The sequence below is a fragment of the Epinephelus fuscoguttatus genome, linkage group LG22, assembly GCF_011397635.1.
Source record: "Epinephelus fuscoguttatus linkage group LG22, E.fuscoguttatus.final_Chr_v1".
Classification (NCBI taxonomy): Eukaryota; Metazoa; Chordata; class Actinopteri; order Perciformes; family Serranidae; genus Epinephelus; species Epinephelus fuscoguttatus.
Window position 1 is genome coordinate 22,455,445 of NC_064773.1, and position 13,264 is coordinate 22,468,708.

Genomic DNA, 13,264 nt, shown 5'->3' on the forward strand with positions numbered 1-13,264 from the left:
CCGAAGATGGTTTCTGTCATTGAAGGTAGGTGTCAGCACGCTAATGTGCGTTTAAATGTTAATTTTTCTGACAAGTTTGTTTTTTATTACTTATTTGATGCTATAAGAAGAAGAATGTGGTTTGGCATTAGGGTTGAAGCAGTATTGCATTGTAATGAATGCATATGAATGTAAACTGTAGCTCTCTAAATTTTGATCACCTCTGAGAGAAGATCAATAAACCAAATGTCAGAATGTGTGACGTGATACTGTTTCATTGTGCCTACAGATCTACATGAATGCTGCTTGGCATGGCTGGGCCATTCCCATGTTACTCTTCCTGGCTATCCTGCGCTTGTCCTTAAATTACCTCATTGCCAGGTAACAACATTTCTCCACAGCTGATCAGATATGAGAGAAGCAGCCGTTGTGGCTTTGCTATGGTCATTATTACTGCTGCTGGGGCTAGTTTGAAAATGTTTTTAGCTGTGACAAGATTTACCGTGTGCTTTGTGTAATAAAACCCTGTTAAACTAAACCACTGAGGCCACAGCTGTGCTATCGGTGAACAGATGCACACTGCTGACCTCTTATAACTGTGAGAGCCAAATAAAAACATGAATCTACTGCAGCAAATGTGTGTTGATGATAATGGACACGCCTGTATTTATGATCATTATGCCTGTTGCTACACAGACGACCAATATATCATAGCAAAGGCAAACCTCTCTTTGTGCTCACAACAACCACAAATAGATTAAGTTATAAAAACATCAAAATAATTTAAAGTGGGGCAATTTGGTCATCACCATGAAATGAGGGCACATTAGTGTTCATCAGACATCTGTCTGGACTTGGACTAACAAACTGGGACACCTAGTCGCCTTTAAAGTGATGAAGGTTGTAGAGATGATGGAGGTTGCAGAGTTTAGTGGCCTAATTTCATCTGAACAAAACACCTCATAAAAATGTACGTTACTCTTCTTCCTGTTTTCCAGAGGTTGGAGGATCCAGTGGAGCATTGTGCCTGAGGTCTCAGAACCCATGGTGAGACGGCTTCCCACTTCCTGTTTAACTGCTTCCTGTTTCTGTGTGTCAGGAGGAAAAACATATGCATCAGTAGAGGTAGTTATTATGTCTTATTAGCTTTTCTTTGTTTTGTGCAGGAGCCTCCAAAGGAAGACTTGACTGTATCTGAGAAGTTCCAGCTTGTACTTGATGTTGCACAAAAAGCACAGGTACAACACAGCTCATGTAACTTCTCAAATCAGTGTTAACAGATAGTGAAGCAGTGCTGGTTCATACAGTGCTTCAACTCTCCTTACAGAACCTGTTTGGTAAAATGGCCGATGTTTTGGAGAAGATAAAAAAGTAAGGAAAAAAAATATTTTACTAAATGCTGGGATCAAGTATGAAAATAGTGTTTAATAATACCTAAAGAAAGACCCATTGACTTATGTTTTATTTCTCTTCTCCCTTGTCTTTCTGTGTGTGTTTCAATGCATTGTTCTATCAGCCTTTTCATGTGGGTGCAGCCAGAGAGCACCCGGAAACTCTACATCTGCCTGTGGGTGACTTTCATCACCTCCTGCGTCCTGCCATATAAACTATTGGGCTTCATGATGGGTGAGAGAGACGTGCACGCACACAGACAAAGCTTCTTTATCCTTGTGACATACTCTACACACTGCATAGGCCCTTGGAGAATGCAAATCCTTATACTCAATTCAGTGCACACAAACAAATGCATTCATGCAGCGCTTGTGTAACTGTTCTCGCGCTCCCTGCGAGGGGTCGCTGCAGGCTATTGGCATGCCTATCTGATAATATTAGTTACCGCTGTGTCTTGTAAACAAAGTGTTTCCAGAGTGCTGTGGGCTCATATATTCTTGGAAGATGCTTGGAGCAAAAATAATTGTTGACACAATAGTTCCTGTTCATTTTACCAGCTATGTATAGTTGTCACTGTAGCCACATACATTTCTTTATCCTGTTAATGATAGTGACAATGAGGTTCCATTACTGAAGTTGGCAGGAAGCCAAACCAAATTTGACAGTGAACTTTTGGGCTGCAGGTCTACTTTGGTCCAAACTAGGGATGTAAACTGTTGACCATTATTGGGTTAACCACCACAATTTTTTTATGACTGGTTACGCATGTCAGTCTGTAGGTTACTCGATAATTTACTGCACCGCGCACCAACCATGCCTTGTGGGAGCAAGCTAGGGGCACCGCTTATATGGCAATTACCACTAGTAATGCCGTCCTTACCCAACAGCGATGCTGTGGAAACATTGTGCCCACCCTCCAGGCTGCCTCCAGGTCACCTCGGTGGGTAACTGACTCAGTTTTGAACCACAAACCCCCTTTAGCATTGTTAACTTCAGTAACTGTGTTTGCACTGTTAGCAGTGTCAGCACAGTAAGTGGTGCTAACATAGCTAACCATGATAAAAGAGGTTTTGCTCAAAATGAAGCGGCTTACTTGTTGGGGCTACCTGGGGCCAGACTGGAGAGTGGCCACCATGTTTCCGCAGCAACGCTTATGCGCCACTGGGATGACGTAATCAGCACTAATAACCAAATGAATGCCGCCGTTAGCTAGCTTCCCGTGACTTTTCCTTTAGAGCCACCATAATGTTGACATTTATGGTCCTGAGTGAAATGCAAATGCTCGCAAGTCATCAACATGGGTATCTTTCCTATCTCTGCCATCCATCCCATATATGATGGACACATAATTCTAGGAATGTTCTGTTAGTGAATTCGTGAATGGCCTTATCTAGAGCCAGTGTTTGGTTTTTGTGTACTCATAATAGATGCCCTCATATACCACACACTGGACCTTTAACTAAGACCTCATTTGTTTGTTTTTTCTGAGTCATTAACAAAAGCAGTCAAAGTCTTGTTGGTTACTACACTTAGCAATTTTGGACACTGCAAGTAAGTTTAGAGAGCAGACTCTTTCTACACTGAGTCCCCATTTCACCCCACTCTGCTGTAATATTTACATAATTCAAGGCTTGTTTTTGTGAGTGAGGACAGATGTCAGTCCAAACACTAAAAAGCTATTTAAAACTCAGCTTCCTATTTTAATACATGTGATTCAAAAATATTGTAATGTGAAGGCTTTTAAATGGAAATCACGTGAAAGAATTTGAATGATACGAGGGATACAGAGGTCTGCACCATGAATGAGATTTCAAATGGTGAAAGGCTTTGAACTGAAAAATGGAAGGTCTTTGGGGACAAGGTGAGGAGGAAGTGATCAGTTTTTTCATCCTTACTCACCGTCTGCATTCCCCCGTCCTTGTTTGCTCCTCTTCAGGTCTATACGCCGGCATCAAGTTCTTCATCATAGACTTCCTGTTCAAGAGCTGTCCGAAGCTGCGGGACAAGTACGACACACCCTACATCGTGTGGAACAGCCTGCCCACAGACCCTCAGCTCAAAGAAAGGACCAACGCCACTGTGTCGAGGCGGGTAAGGGCGCAGAAACACAAACATATACACATCTGAATCAGCTGTTTGCTGTCCCTCCTCCTTCGTTGCCTCTTCTTGTAGCTTTCCTCAACTAACTCTTCAGTTACATATATAAGCACACACACTCATTCAACATAACTTAGTCTTAAATAGGGCTGAACGATAAATCGCATTCAAACCAACATCGTGATGTACTGCACCACCCTCTAAATGACATATACAATCCACATTAACATTCGGGGTGCAGCTCAGAGCATAATGTGTGTGTAGTCAGTGTATGGTCAAGCAAAGAGTGATGGTGACGGACAGTGATGGATGCGCTCAGAGCTGACGGCTGTTGGCTATCGCAGTAAAGAAGAAATTAGCAGTAAAGCTGTCTTGTGTTGTTAAATGTATAGTGTAGGTTTCAGTTTGTCCCTGAATAAATGCTGCCGCCCCTCCAGACCCAAGAAAACTTACTGTCTTGCTTTCCTACTGCTGGGTGAAGTGAAGGCGGTTAGCCTCTGATTTATCTCAGCATTTTTAAAGTGGTGGAGTCACTGTCAGTGTGCACTTCAGTTTGTGTGATTTGTTACTGTAACTGACTGGAAATCAGTACGAGTCATATTTATTGTTTTATATATAACGCTCACACCAGGTCCTGTTGCTCTGCAGTGCTCTGCTGTTCTTTTCTCGGATTTTATTTATCATTTATTGACAAAGCTTGAAGTTATAGGTTATAATATTTTACTTTGATTGCAGAATTCACACACCAATCATCCCATTTCACCCTAACACGGAGACCTGACCTACATGAAAGAGCAGTTTATATAAGATGACCGTGTCCCGTGTTGTGTTGATCATACAAAAAATGATTTATAGCTCGTGTATAGTGAATAATAAAGAATATAGCGAAGTCACTGTGTAAAAAAACTTGATTAGATTAAGTTCCCATGCCGTTTAGCCCTCGTCTAAATCCTGTCTCAGATAAAATATGTTTGAAATGCATGAGGATTATTTCAGCTACCCTAATTCTTTAAGCTGTCCCTGTTAAGATAAAGCTGTAGTAGGGAAAGTTTACACCTATAGAAACTTTGCAGTTATGTCATCAGTATCGTGAGAATTCAGGTTATTGCCATGTGACTAGCTAAAGAGCTAGTTTAGCAAGCAAGCTAATTTTCATAGCATGCTAAAAATGTCATTTCCGTACAAAGCAGAAAACATTTATATGAAGAGATAGAAAAGAGTCTTTCAGCTGTAGGTCAGGTTGAACCTTTCATGTTGCCAGTGCGTGTCAGTCTCCCTCCCACCGCCGACCCCTGCTGTGGCGGGGCAAAGAGAGAACAGACATCAATAAAGTCTCAAAATACCATCACTCCTGTCAATAATCCATTACAACTCAGCCACTCACGCGTGTGTGCGCGTCTCTGACACGTAGCATAGAGTGTACAAGCATGTGTGTGCGTGTGTGTGTGTGTGTGCCTTTTGCTGTGGCGTCAGTCACAGGTGTCCTCTGTCGTTTCTCTCTCTCAGCTCTCTGGCACTGAGAAGGTAGGGACTCTGGTGTGTCTCCCTTTGGTTCCTCCGCTGCGCCCGGGTGTGCCGCAAACTCACCTCAAAGCCTGTGTGTGTGTGTGCGAGATGTGTGACACACCTTGGGACTGGCCGTGTTTGTGGACAGAATGGATCAAAATGTCTACTACTAAAACGAAATTTTAGTTTTTCCATTTCATTGAATTATTTCATCCATTTGCAAACATATTAAATAACAAATTCCCAGATTGTTGGCATTTTGGATCCATTGATGTAGATGCTGTGTGAGAGTTTAGCAGTGTTTATTGATTAGCTATAATGCACGTAGAGTAGTTGACCACTGTAATTCCACATTAGCTCATTAAATCCTTCCCCTTTCCATTACACATAGTAATTAACCCTATAATATAATTGCTGTTGATGTTTTAAATGTTAGTTGATTGTTTTCAGAAACAGAATCTCCTGCACAGAGAGGACTGAACAGTAAAGAAGGATCCCTCTGACCTGAACATGTACATCAGAGTGCATTTTTCCACATACTAACAAGTATTTTGTGCTCATAAACTGGTGCTATGTATGACGAGTGAATGATGGCCTCACTCTCTGCTTTGCACATCACACCTGAGCCTGCTGCAAACAAGTGCACATGCAGAGAAATGAAAAACTGGAAGTTGAGCTGTTTCAATTTTGGCCACTTTTCTCTTTAGCTCTGGAAACACATATTGGATGAGGCCACAGACTGTGTGGAGATATATGATTTTAAATATTTATCCTTGCCCTTCCTACTTCTCCTCATCATCACATTGATTCCCTCTCTCCCATCTGTCTTTCTCCCACCTCCCCGTACCCTTTTTGTCTCCTTCATGGCAATTTTTCTTTTACTTTCGTCTTCCTGTCATCCTTTTTTTCCCCTGTCTCCTTCTTCTCTCTCCTCCTCCTCCTCCTCTGTCTCTCTTTCCAGGTTCAGCCGGTGGTTTCTCGAAGCAGCCTCGCCACCGTCCCATGTGGGGTGAGCAGAGAGGAGGAGACAGGTCGCTCCCACAGCACCAAGAAGGGAGCCTTTCATGAGGTCTTCAACCTGCAGGAGTCAGAGCGCCCTCTGGCGGGTGAGGGGACTTACTGCATCTTGTAACTGTTTTCATTTGAATATGCCAAATATCTGCATTGCATTTTGCACAACTTCATTTTGCAACTTCATTTGTAATAGATAAAGATTAGAAACACTCAGTGTGTCGGCTATTTAGGCCAGCATCCTCCCTCCCTGCCACTACCTTTGTGTTCCCATTTTCAAAATCTCCTTTGCTACGGGAAACAATATGCGAGCTAACAACTTGCACGCTGAAAATGGCAAGTTTTCACAAAGATTTGGAGGCATGCCTGCAGCGTTAGTTGGTAAAAGGTTGTAAAGATCAACAGCGAATTTAAAACAACTTGTGAACACATCTTGTAAAAGCCCAGACTCCCATCTGGCAGGACTCTCACACTGGGTGTTGATCCATTTTCCAGCCAGTCGGAGTTGACTTGCCACATCTCCAGCGACACTGACATTACCAATGTACCGATCTGTTCCACTTCACACGAGCTTCTGTGATATCGTCGTAATAATGTTCTGCTAAACGGATCGACTGAGCTCCTCCAGAGCTTAACAATAGTCAGGCGTTACCTTCCGGGAACAGGCTATCAAATTATGTTTGTTAGTAAAAGTTCTGGCGTTTTATTTTGCCATTTTAGTGACATTGCTCACCTCCCCATGTGCAAATGTTGGTCCAAAACAAGTCCCCACAGACACTATTCTGTCTGAGCCTAGTACCGCCTCAGTCTGTGATTGGTTTAAAGAAATACAAACAAGCTAGAGCCTTTTTTTTTCCCCCTAGCAGAAAGATAATTGATGATTCCAGACCTTTCTCTAGCGCTGTGAAGATAAGTCTGGTCTACACAAGACCTAGAAATGCTAAAAATCGAAGGTACCAATCAGCCAAGCTGAAATCGTGACCCAGCTGAGAAAAAGCAAAAATCTTGACATTGATTTTCTCATGGTGGTTTGAAGCCAGGCTGCACACATTTAGTTGTTTTTTTTACCTATCACTGCACAAATCTTCTCACTTCTCTGCTCTGTGTGTTTTCAGTGTGTGAGAACGGCTGGAGGTGTTGCCTCATAAACAGAGACAGGAAGATGCCCACAGACTACATCAGGAACGGAGTGCTCTACGTCACAGAGAAGTAAGTGCAAACATCTTCTCTCAGAATGTTTTATCATTAAATCTGTGAGTGCGTGAGAGAAAAAGAAGTTGCTCTTACAGGTGGAGCAGAGAGGAGGAGCAGTAACACTTAACACCAATGGGTTTGTGGTATTAAGTACCTGAAAAGGCTCCTAACTAAGAGCTACAACAGATCTCCTCCCCCTCTCTGTGTCAGTCAGTCAACAGTGGATCAAGTAGGACAGCCCTCCCCCTGAGAATACCTCTGATCTGTAAATCTCTTCACCTCTCTGGATATGTAACTGACAGGAAGTCCATTCGCTGTGTCGTCTGTTTTGCTTGCCTGCTTGTTTTACCTCGGGCCTCCTCTCAGCGAGCGATGTTTTGTCTCTCTCTCCGTCAGTTACCTGTGCTTTGAGAGCTCCAGCTCCAGATCCAGCTCCTCCAAGAAGAATAAAGTCATCAAGCTGGTGGACATCACTGACATACAGAAGGTAATCACTGTAGAAAATAAGTAGGACGAAAATATATATAATATTTTCATTGTGTAATTCTTTGCTATTGAAACTTATCATAACATGATTGTTTTTCTGAACTCTGCAGTACAAAGTGCTTTCAGTCCTACCAGGAAGTGGGATGGGCATCTCTATAGCTACTCCTTCTACTCAGAAGGTACAGTGTGCAGAGACTTTTTTCCCCTTGTTAGATCCAAATGGTGATTTTGATTTTAAATAGATTCTGTGTAGTCAAAAATTTGTCTTAATGTCAACTAGAAAAATCCTCATACGTCACCATCTCTTTAGATCTTTGCTACGTCTCCTTTAGCTTAAAGATCCCCTCTGGACATGCTTTAAGATATAAATACTGTGCTTTCAACAGTAATTTGTGTCTGATCTGACTTTTTCCAAATATCTTGTAAATGATTCACTGCTCCTACTTCACTAAAGTTCTCAGCACCTACATCATTCTGCACAGTGGCGGGCAAACAGGCAGTCAAGCTACAACAAGCAAAACCCATTTTTGAATGCAGTGAGACAGCACAATATTATTTTGTCTTCCTTTGTGAACAACTTGACAAGCCTTAAATGATGAACCGCTCTTCCCGCCCATGGGCGTTTTTATTCATTTGTGATTTAACATTTGTCCATTATTTATGTAACTCTAAAATGATGCTGACTTGCAAGAATTGTTTGGGGTGTTTTTAATTTTACCACTGGATTCAGTATGAGCACAGCCAGTGGATAGATTTATAAGATGTGCATAGGATGAAATATATGACATTGTCTTTTTTTATGCTCAGTCATCCAGGTCATGGTAATCTTGAGTGCTGTATCGTAGGCAACAGGGCTTGCTTGAGTTTCACCTCTGATCCAAGGGGCTTCCTCAGAACTGAAGAAGTGAAGAAGCTTCCTGGATGACAGGTGAAACGTCTTCAAGAAACTCAAGCAAGTCCAGTTGCCTACGATATAGCTTTAGATCATTTAAGATCAAACTTCCAATAGCTTTAGGCTGGAATTGGCTACGTTGGCAGCCACAAACAGGAGAAAACTAAAACGTTTTGAGGACCTTGACTTGCCTATCTGATCAGTTAAATCTGTGAATTAAAAAATGTCCTCATCATTATGTCTGGTTGAGGAAATATGTGTTTATGATCAAGTTTTCTATCTATTTCTTTGGGACAGTTCATCAGTACTGACCAAATGACCTTTGACACTGAATGTTCTCTGGTGTATTTCTCAGGGATATAAGATATTCTTTACCATCATGGCCTTTTTCCTTTGTAATTCAGACTGACTGGTGCTTTATTGCAGGGCTGCTCGATCATGGAAGAAATCCTAACCACGATTACTTTGGTCAATATTTTTATTTTATTTTATTTTATTTTATTTTATTTTTATTGAAGTTTCAATCCAAATACATAAAACAAATGAAAACAAACAACCCTCACCCCACCCCCCCCTCAATCGACTAAAGATGTAACACATATAGACAGGTTTAAGACATTGTGAGGTTGCAATCATCTCATGATGGTTACCAAATATAATTATCAGTCAGTCAAGGGGTACAGCTGCACACATACCAAAAATAAATAAATAAAATCAATAGATAAATAAAAATGCAAAGAGCTCTAGAATCCATTTTGCACACACAAGATGATCTTGATTTTCTCTGTAGAAGAAGACCAGGAGGAGATAGTGGCTTGCTTGGCATTGTGCATCCTTGCTACTGACAGTTCCATGTAAGCAATGTCTAATAAAGAATTCATCCAGTGAGTCCAAGAGAGAACGTGAGGCGGTTGCCAGCGAAGTGCTAGCATCTTTTTGGCAGCTGTCAGACCAGCAAATAAAACAGACTTGTTGTGAAAAATAGATAGAGTTAAGGCAGAGGTCTCATTCAGTAAAAACAATTCAGAACAATAAGGAATTTCAAGATCAAGAAGTTCTGACAATGTAGACGGTATCATTTTCGAAAAAATTACAACTCCTGGACAGTGCCATACTTTGGTCAATATTGAGATCACACTTACATAACACAGTTACTCATTGACTTTGGAAACATCATGCATTTATTGGACTTAAAAAAAGGCTTTTCTTAAACTTAACATATAATTCATCTGGAAAAACAGGCCGGAGGTGAACTAAACTTGCCCCAGGTTGAGTCAGTTTTTCTTTTAGGGAGGGGCAAAAGTGCACCGCTGTAAAGAAAAGGCATGCGCTGGATTTATGACACAAGACCAAGGCTCCAACTCTTTTCACCACCGTCCCAAACGGCTCCAAAATAAATGGTGGTCGTCCCAGTAAAATTATTTCCATGATTAAAAGTGATGCCTGACATAAATAAAATACCATTGAAATGACTAAATCAATAATAAGCTCACATTTTATGAAAACATTTGTTACATAATTCATAAATCAGCCATTTTTTATTGTAATACCTGTAAACTTTTTTTTACCAATTTTATTAACATTTGTAAACACTGTAGGCGCACAAATAAGCAGGCCACCAGTCTGTTGTGAGACAGAGCATTGTTGGAGTTTGTCTCCTCTGTGGCTCATCTTGCCAGTTAGACCGCTGGTGACGCCAGAAGGCATAAAATCCCACCACCGCTTTGAGACGCCATTAGGCTACACCTGCCTGACAGCAGCGACAGGTTCAGTTTTCCGATGTCACTGTCACAGTTTATGTCATTACTGAATTGTGTACTTTTGCAATCCTACATTGATAACTTCATCAGAGATTAATGCCTGCCTACGTTTCGTCCCATAACTGTCCCAAAATGTACTTTTTATCACAATGATTTTTCTGTCCCTGGGACAGTGGGACACTCCCAGGTTAGAACCCTGCACTGGACAAAAAAAAGTAGCATTGCAAAGTGGAATACAGCATGTTATATCTTGATTATCTTGTTTTCAAAATTGTTCGAAGCCAAAATCGTAATTGAAGATAATATTCGATTTATCGCCCAGCCTGACCTTATTGTATAACATCTTGTAAAGTAGTGCAGCGATCACATGTAAAATGTAGACTTAAATTCTCATCATTTCTTCTCCCTCCAGCCATTGGTGTTTGGTGCCATGATCCACAGAGACGAGGCTTTCGAGGCCATCTTCACCCAGTACATGAAGATCATGACCACCACCAAACCACCTGCCAGCGCAGAGCTCTAGACGGCCCGTATCCCAGCAACACATCTCCAAACTGGGGTTTAAGTCTGGGGCAGAGAGCCTCCTGAGATTCAACTGGACTGGAAGATGATTTAAAAACAGCTCCACACTCCTCCGCTCTGCGTGAGCCTCCTCCTCTTGTGATGGGCGTCAGCTTCCTCGTCGATGGTCATCGGCCAGCTTTCATTGGTGGATTTCCTATCTAGGCCACGTCGGAGGGGGGTCGTGTGGGTGTGTCAGCTACATGTCTGTGTAGCTGGGATTTAGTTACATCACACACTTTTTGTGGGTGTTGGATAATGAACAAAATCCGCTAACTGGTTGTGTGGAGGAGTGAGGATCGGTGTGGTTTTTATCAATCAGCAGAAGGCGGCGAGGGGGCTGGTTCTCCTCTCCCACCTGACTGACCAACTGACTGGCTGACTGGCTTCCTGACTTACTTGTTTCTGTTTGCATGTGTGAGTGGGTGTGTGGGCAGGAATTATGGTCTTAAATTGCGTCAAGTGGCTCTATTTTTCTCTTTATTAGTGAGTCAGTGAAGTGATTTCTACTGTGGTAGGAAGATTTCAAGAAGTGCTCAAACTGGCCGTTAAGTGAATATCATAGAACAACTAGAAGACAAATAAGAGGTTCTTTATAACTGCCAGACGTCTGTAGGAACAAATATGTGAATTTTAGCTTTATAAATCAGAGCAAAAACAACCACTGATGTTGAAATATTTAGAAATCTAACAGGCTGATCGGTGCCTCGTGGCATAGCCCAACAAAATTCTATGTGTACATGTGTGAGTGGTCAGGTTTTTTATTATTGTATTAGCTGTGAACATGTCAGATCACCATTTGACTGACATAGAGCCTTTCTGTTAGTTTACATTGCTGATGTCTAATTTCTTGAATTTTCCTCCTTTCTAGACACATTTCAGCAGCGATGGTATGTTTTTAGTCTTCTTTGTCGATCTAACAGATGTTCAGCATCCGCTTCGGTGTTTGTAAGTGTGCGTATGTGAAATGTGCAGTGATTTTTTTTTTTTTTTTTTTTTTTTTTCTTCAGAAATGCCTTTCTTTTGAAAAATGTCTCTTTGTAACAAACAGCCTTCGGGATGAGTAACTGGTGGTCCTCGAGCTGCTGATTGCGTCCAAGACGAGAGCACAAGCGCTGTTAGATGGTTCAAACACTGACTGCCATTCGGAGCTATGACACAGTGGAGAGCATAGCCTCCGTGTCCGAGCTTCTCTTTTAAAGGCACAATCTGTACATATATAGAGAGATTCTCCTTTCTTCCATCGATGGTATTCCCCTTGCACTTTATTAGAGCGTTAACTGGATTCTCTGGCATTTACGTTGCGATGAATAGACTTTAAATACTCAGTAGTTACGCTGGAATCCCTGGTCAGTGTTGGCAAAACAGTCTCAAAGCTACACCTACATCCTAAGGTATTTTTCTTTCATCTGCTGGTCTCAGTGCAGAACATATGCGGTCGTAGCGCATTGTATTAGTACCAGATTGATCTCTGCTAGGGTTGGGCCAGTGTAGAAACTTTCAAACTGGTTTGATATTAAGCCAAACACTGGACCAGATCGGTATACCGAATTTTACCACTAGAATTAGTTGCACTTGACTCAGCAGCTGCTCCCAAGTGGCACAGAATGACACTGTGTCAAACGAGCATTCGACTGTCATGTCAAATTGCGTAACAGTGGAGCTCTCTGTCCGCACTGAATCCATTAAACATGGACTTCTGTTGCGTCATATAGCTGTGTGCTCGAGATCATACTGGAGACGTAACCACTTTAAAGATGGGTGAGTGGCCTAGTCGCTATCTTCCTTCTTTTGTTACAGTAACTTTTAAACAGAAATAACACCTTTTAAATCGTGATAATAACTGGAAATGATGTACAATATAGTCAACAGCAAGTAGGTTGTTAATAGCAACGGTCATTTACTAGAAACTTTGAGCTCCTCGGGAGATCTCCCTCCGACCAGCTGTCACCTTATTCAGGTTCTATAGTGAAATGAGGTATTGTAAAGATAATTTCTCATCTTAACTAACTGAATCTGCCGTTCCTCGTCCATCGCAGTGCTTTCAAAGTGAGTACAGGAATAAACAGTGTCAGGGCACCTGACTAAACTTAAACTAAAAACGACACTCGCTGCTAGTTAGGACACCTCTTTCATCAGCTTCAAATCCAGAATGTTGCCATACTGGTGCACTTTTAGTTTTTGGAGAGACGCACTCTGCTATGTCTTCTCTCGTCACCCCAAAAAACACATGAACTTACAAGTAAACAAACAACAATGTGCGCCTCTACTGAAATTTGATTTCCTTCTTGTTGCTGTGCTCGGCTTAATAGTAAATTAGTGGCTCTGTTAGCCTGTTTCTAAACATAAACACGTAATATTATGTTAAAATCATGTTGTCATATTG

General features: G+C 41.6%; 1 protein-coding gene across 4 annotated transcripts in view; it reads left to right on the top strand.

The window, feature by feature from the left end:
- Nucleotides 1–11,885, top strand: part of gramd4a (GRAM domain containing 4a) — a 64,911-nt gene extending 53,026 nt beyond the window's left edge. For 2 of the 4 annotated variants that reach the window (XM_049567326.1, XM_049567327.1), the window contains exons 9-20: nt 269–360; nt 978–1,026; nt 1,146–1,217; nt 1,307–1,350; nt 1,496–1,605; nt 3,308–3,462; nt 4,975–4,992; nt 5,936–6,080; nt 7,101–7,194; nt 7,576–7,666; nt 7,776–7,844; nt 10,730–11,885. In XM_049567326.1, coding sequence (XP_049423283.1) covers nt 269–360; nt 978–1,026; nt 1,146–1,217; nt 1,307–1,350; nt 1,496–1,605; nt 3,308–3,462; nt 4,975–4,992; nt 5,936–6,080; nt 7,101–7,194; nt 7,576–7,666; nt 7,776–7,844; nt 10,730–10,840 — 1,050 coding nt within the window. In that variant the 3' untranslated portion in view covers nt 10,841–11,885. The remainder of the gene's footprint in view (nt 1–268; nt 361–977; nt 1,027–1,145; nt 1,218–1,306; nt 1,351–1,495; nt 1,606–3,307; nt 3,463–4,974; nt 4,993–5,935; nt 6,081–7,100; nt 7,195–7,575; nt 7,667–7,775; nt 7,845–10,729) is intronic. The other 2 variants (XM_049567328.1, XM_049567329.1) reach the window with 1 other exon arrangement.
- The last annotated feature ends 1,379 nt before the right edge of the window (nt 11,886–13,264 follow it).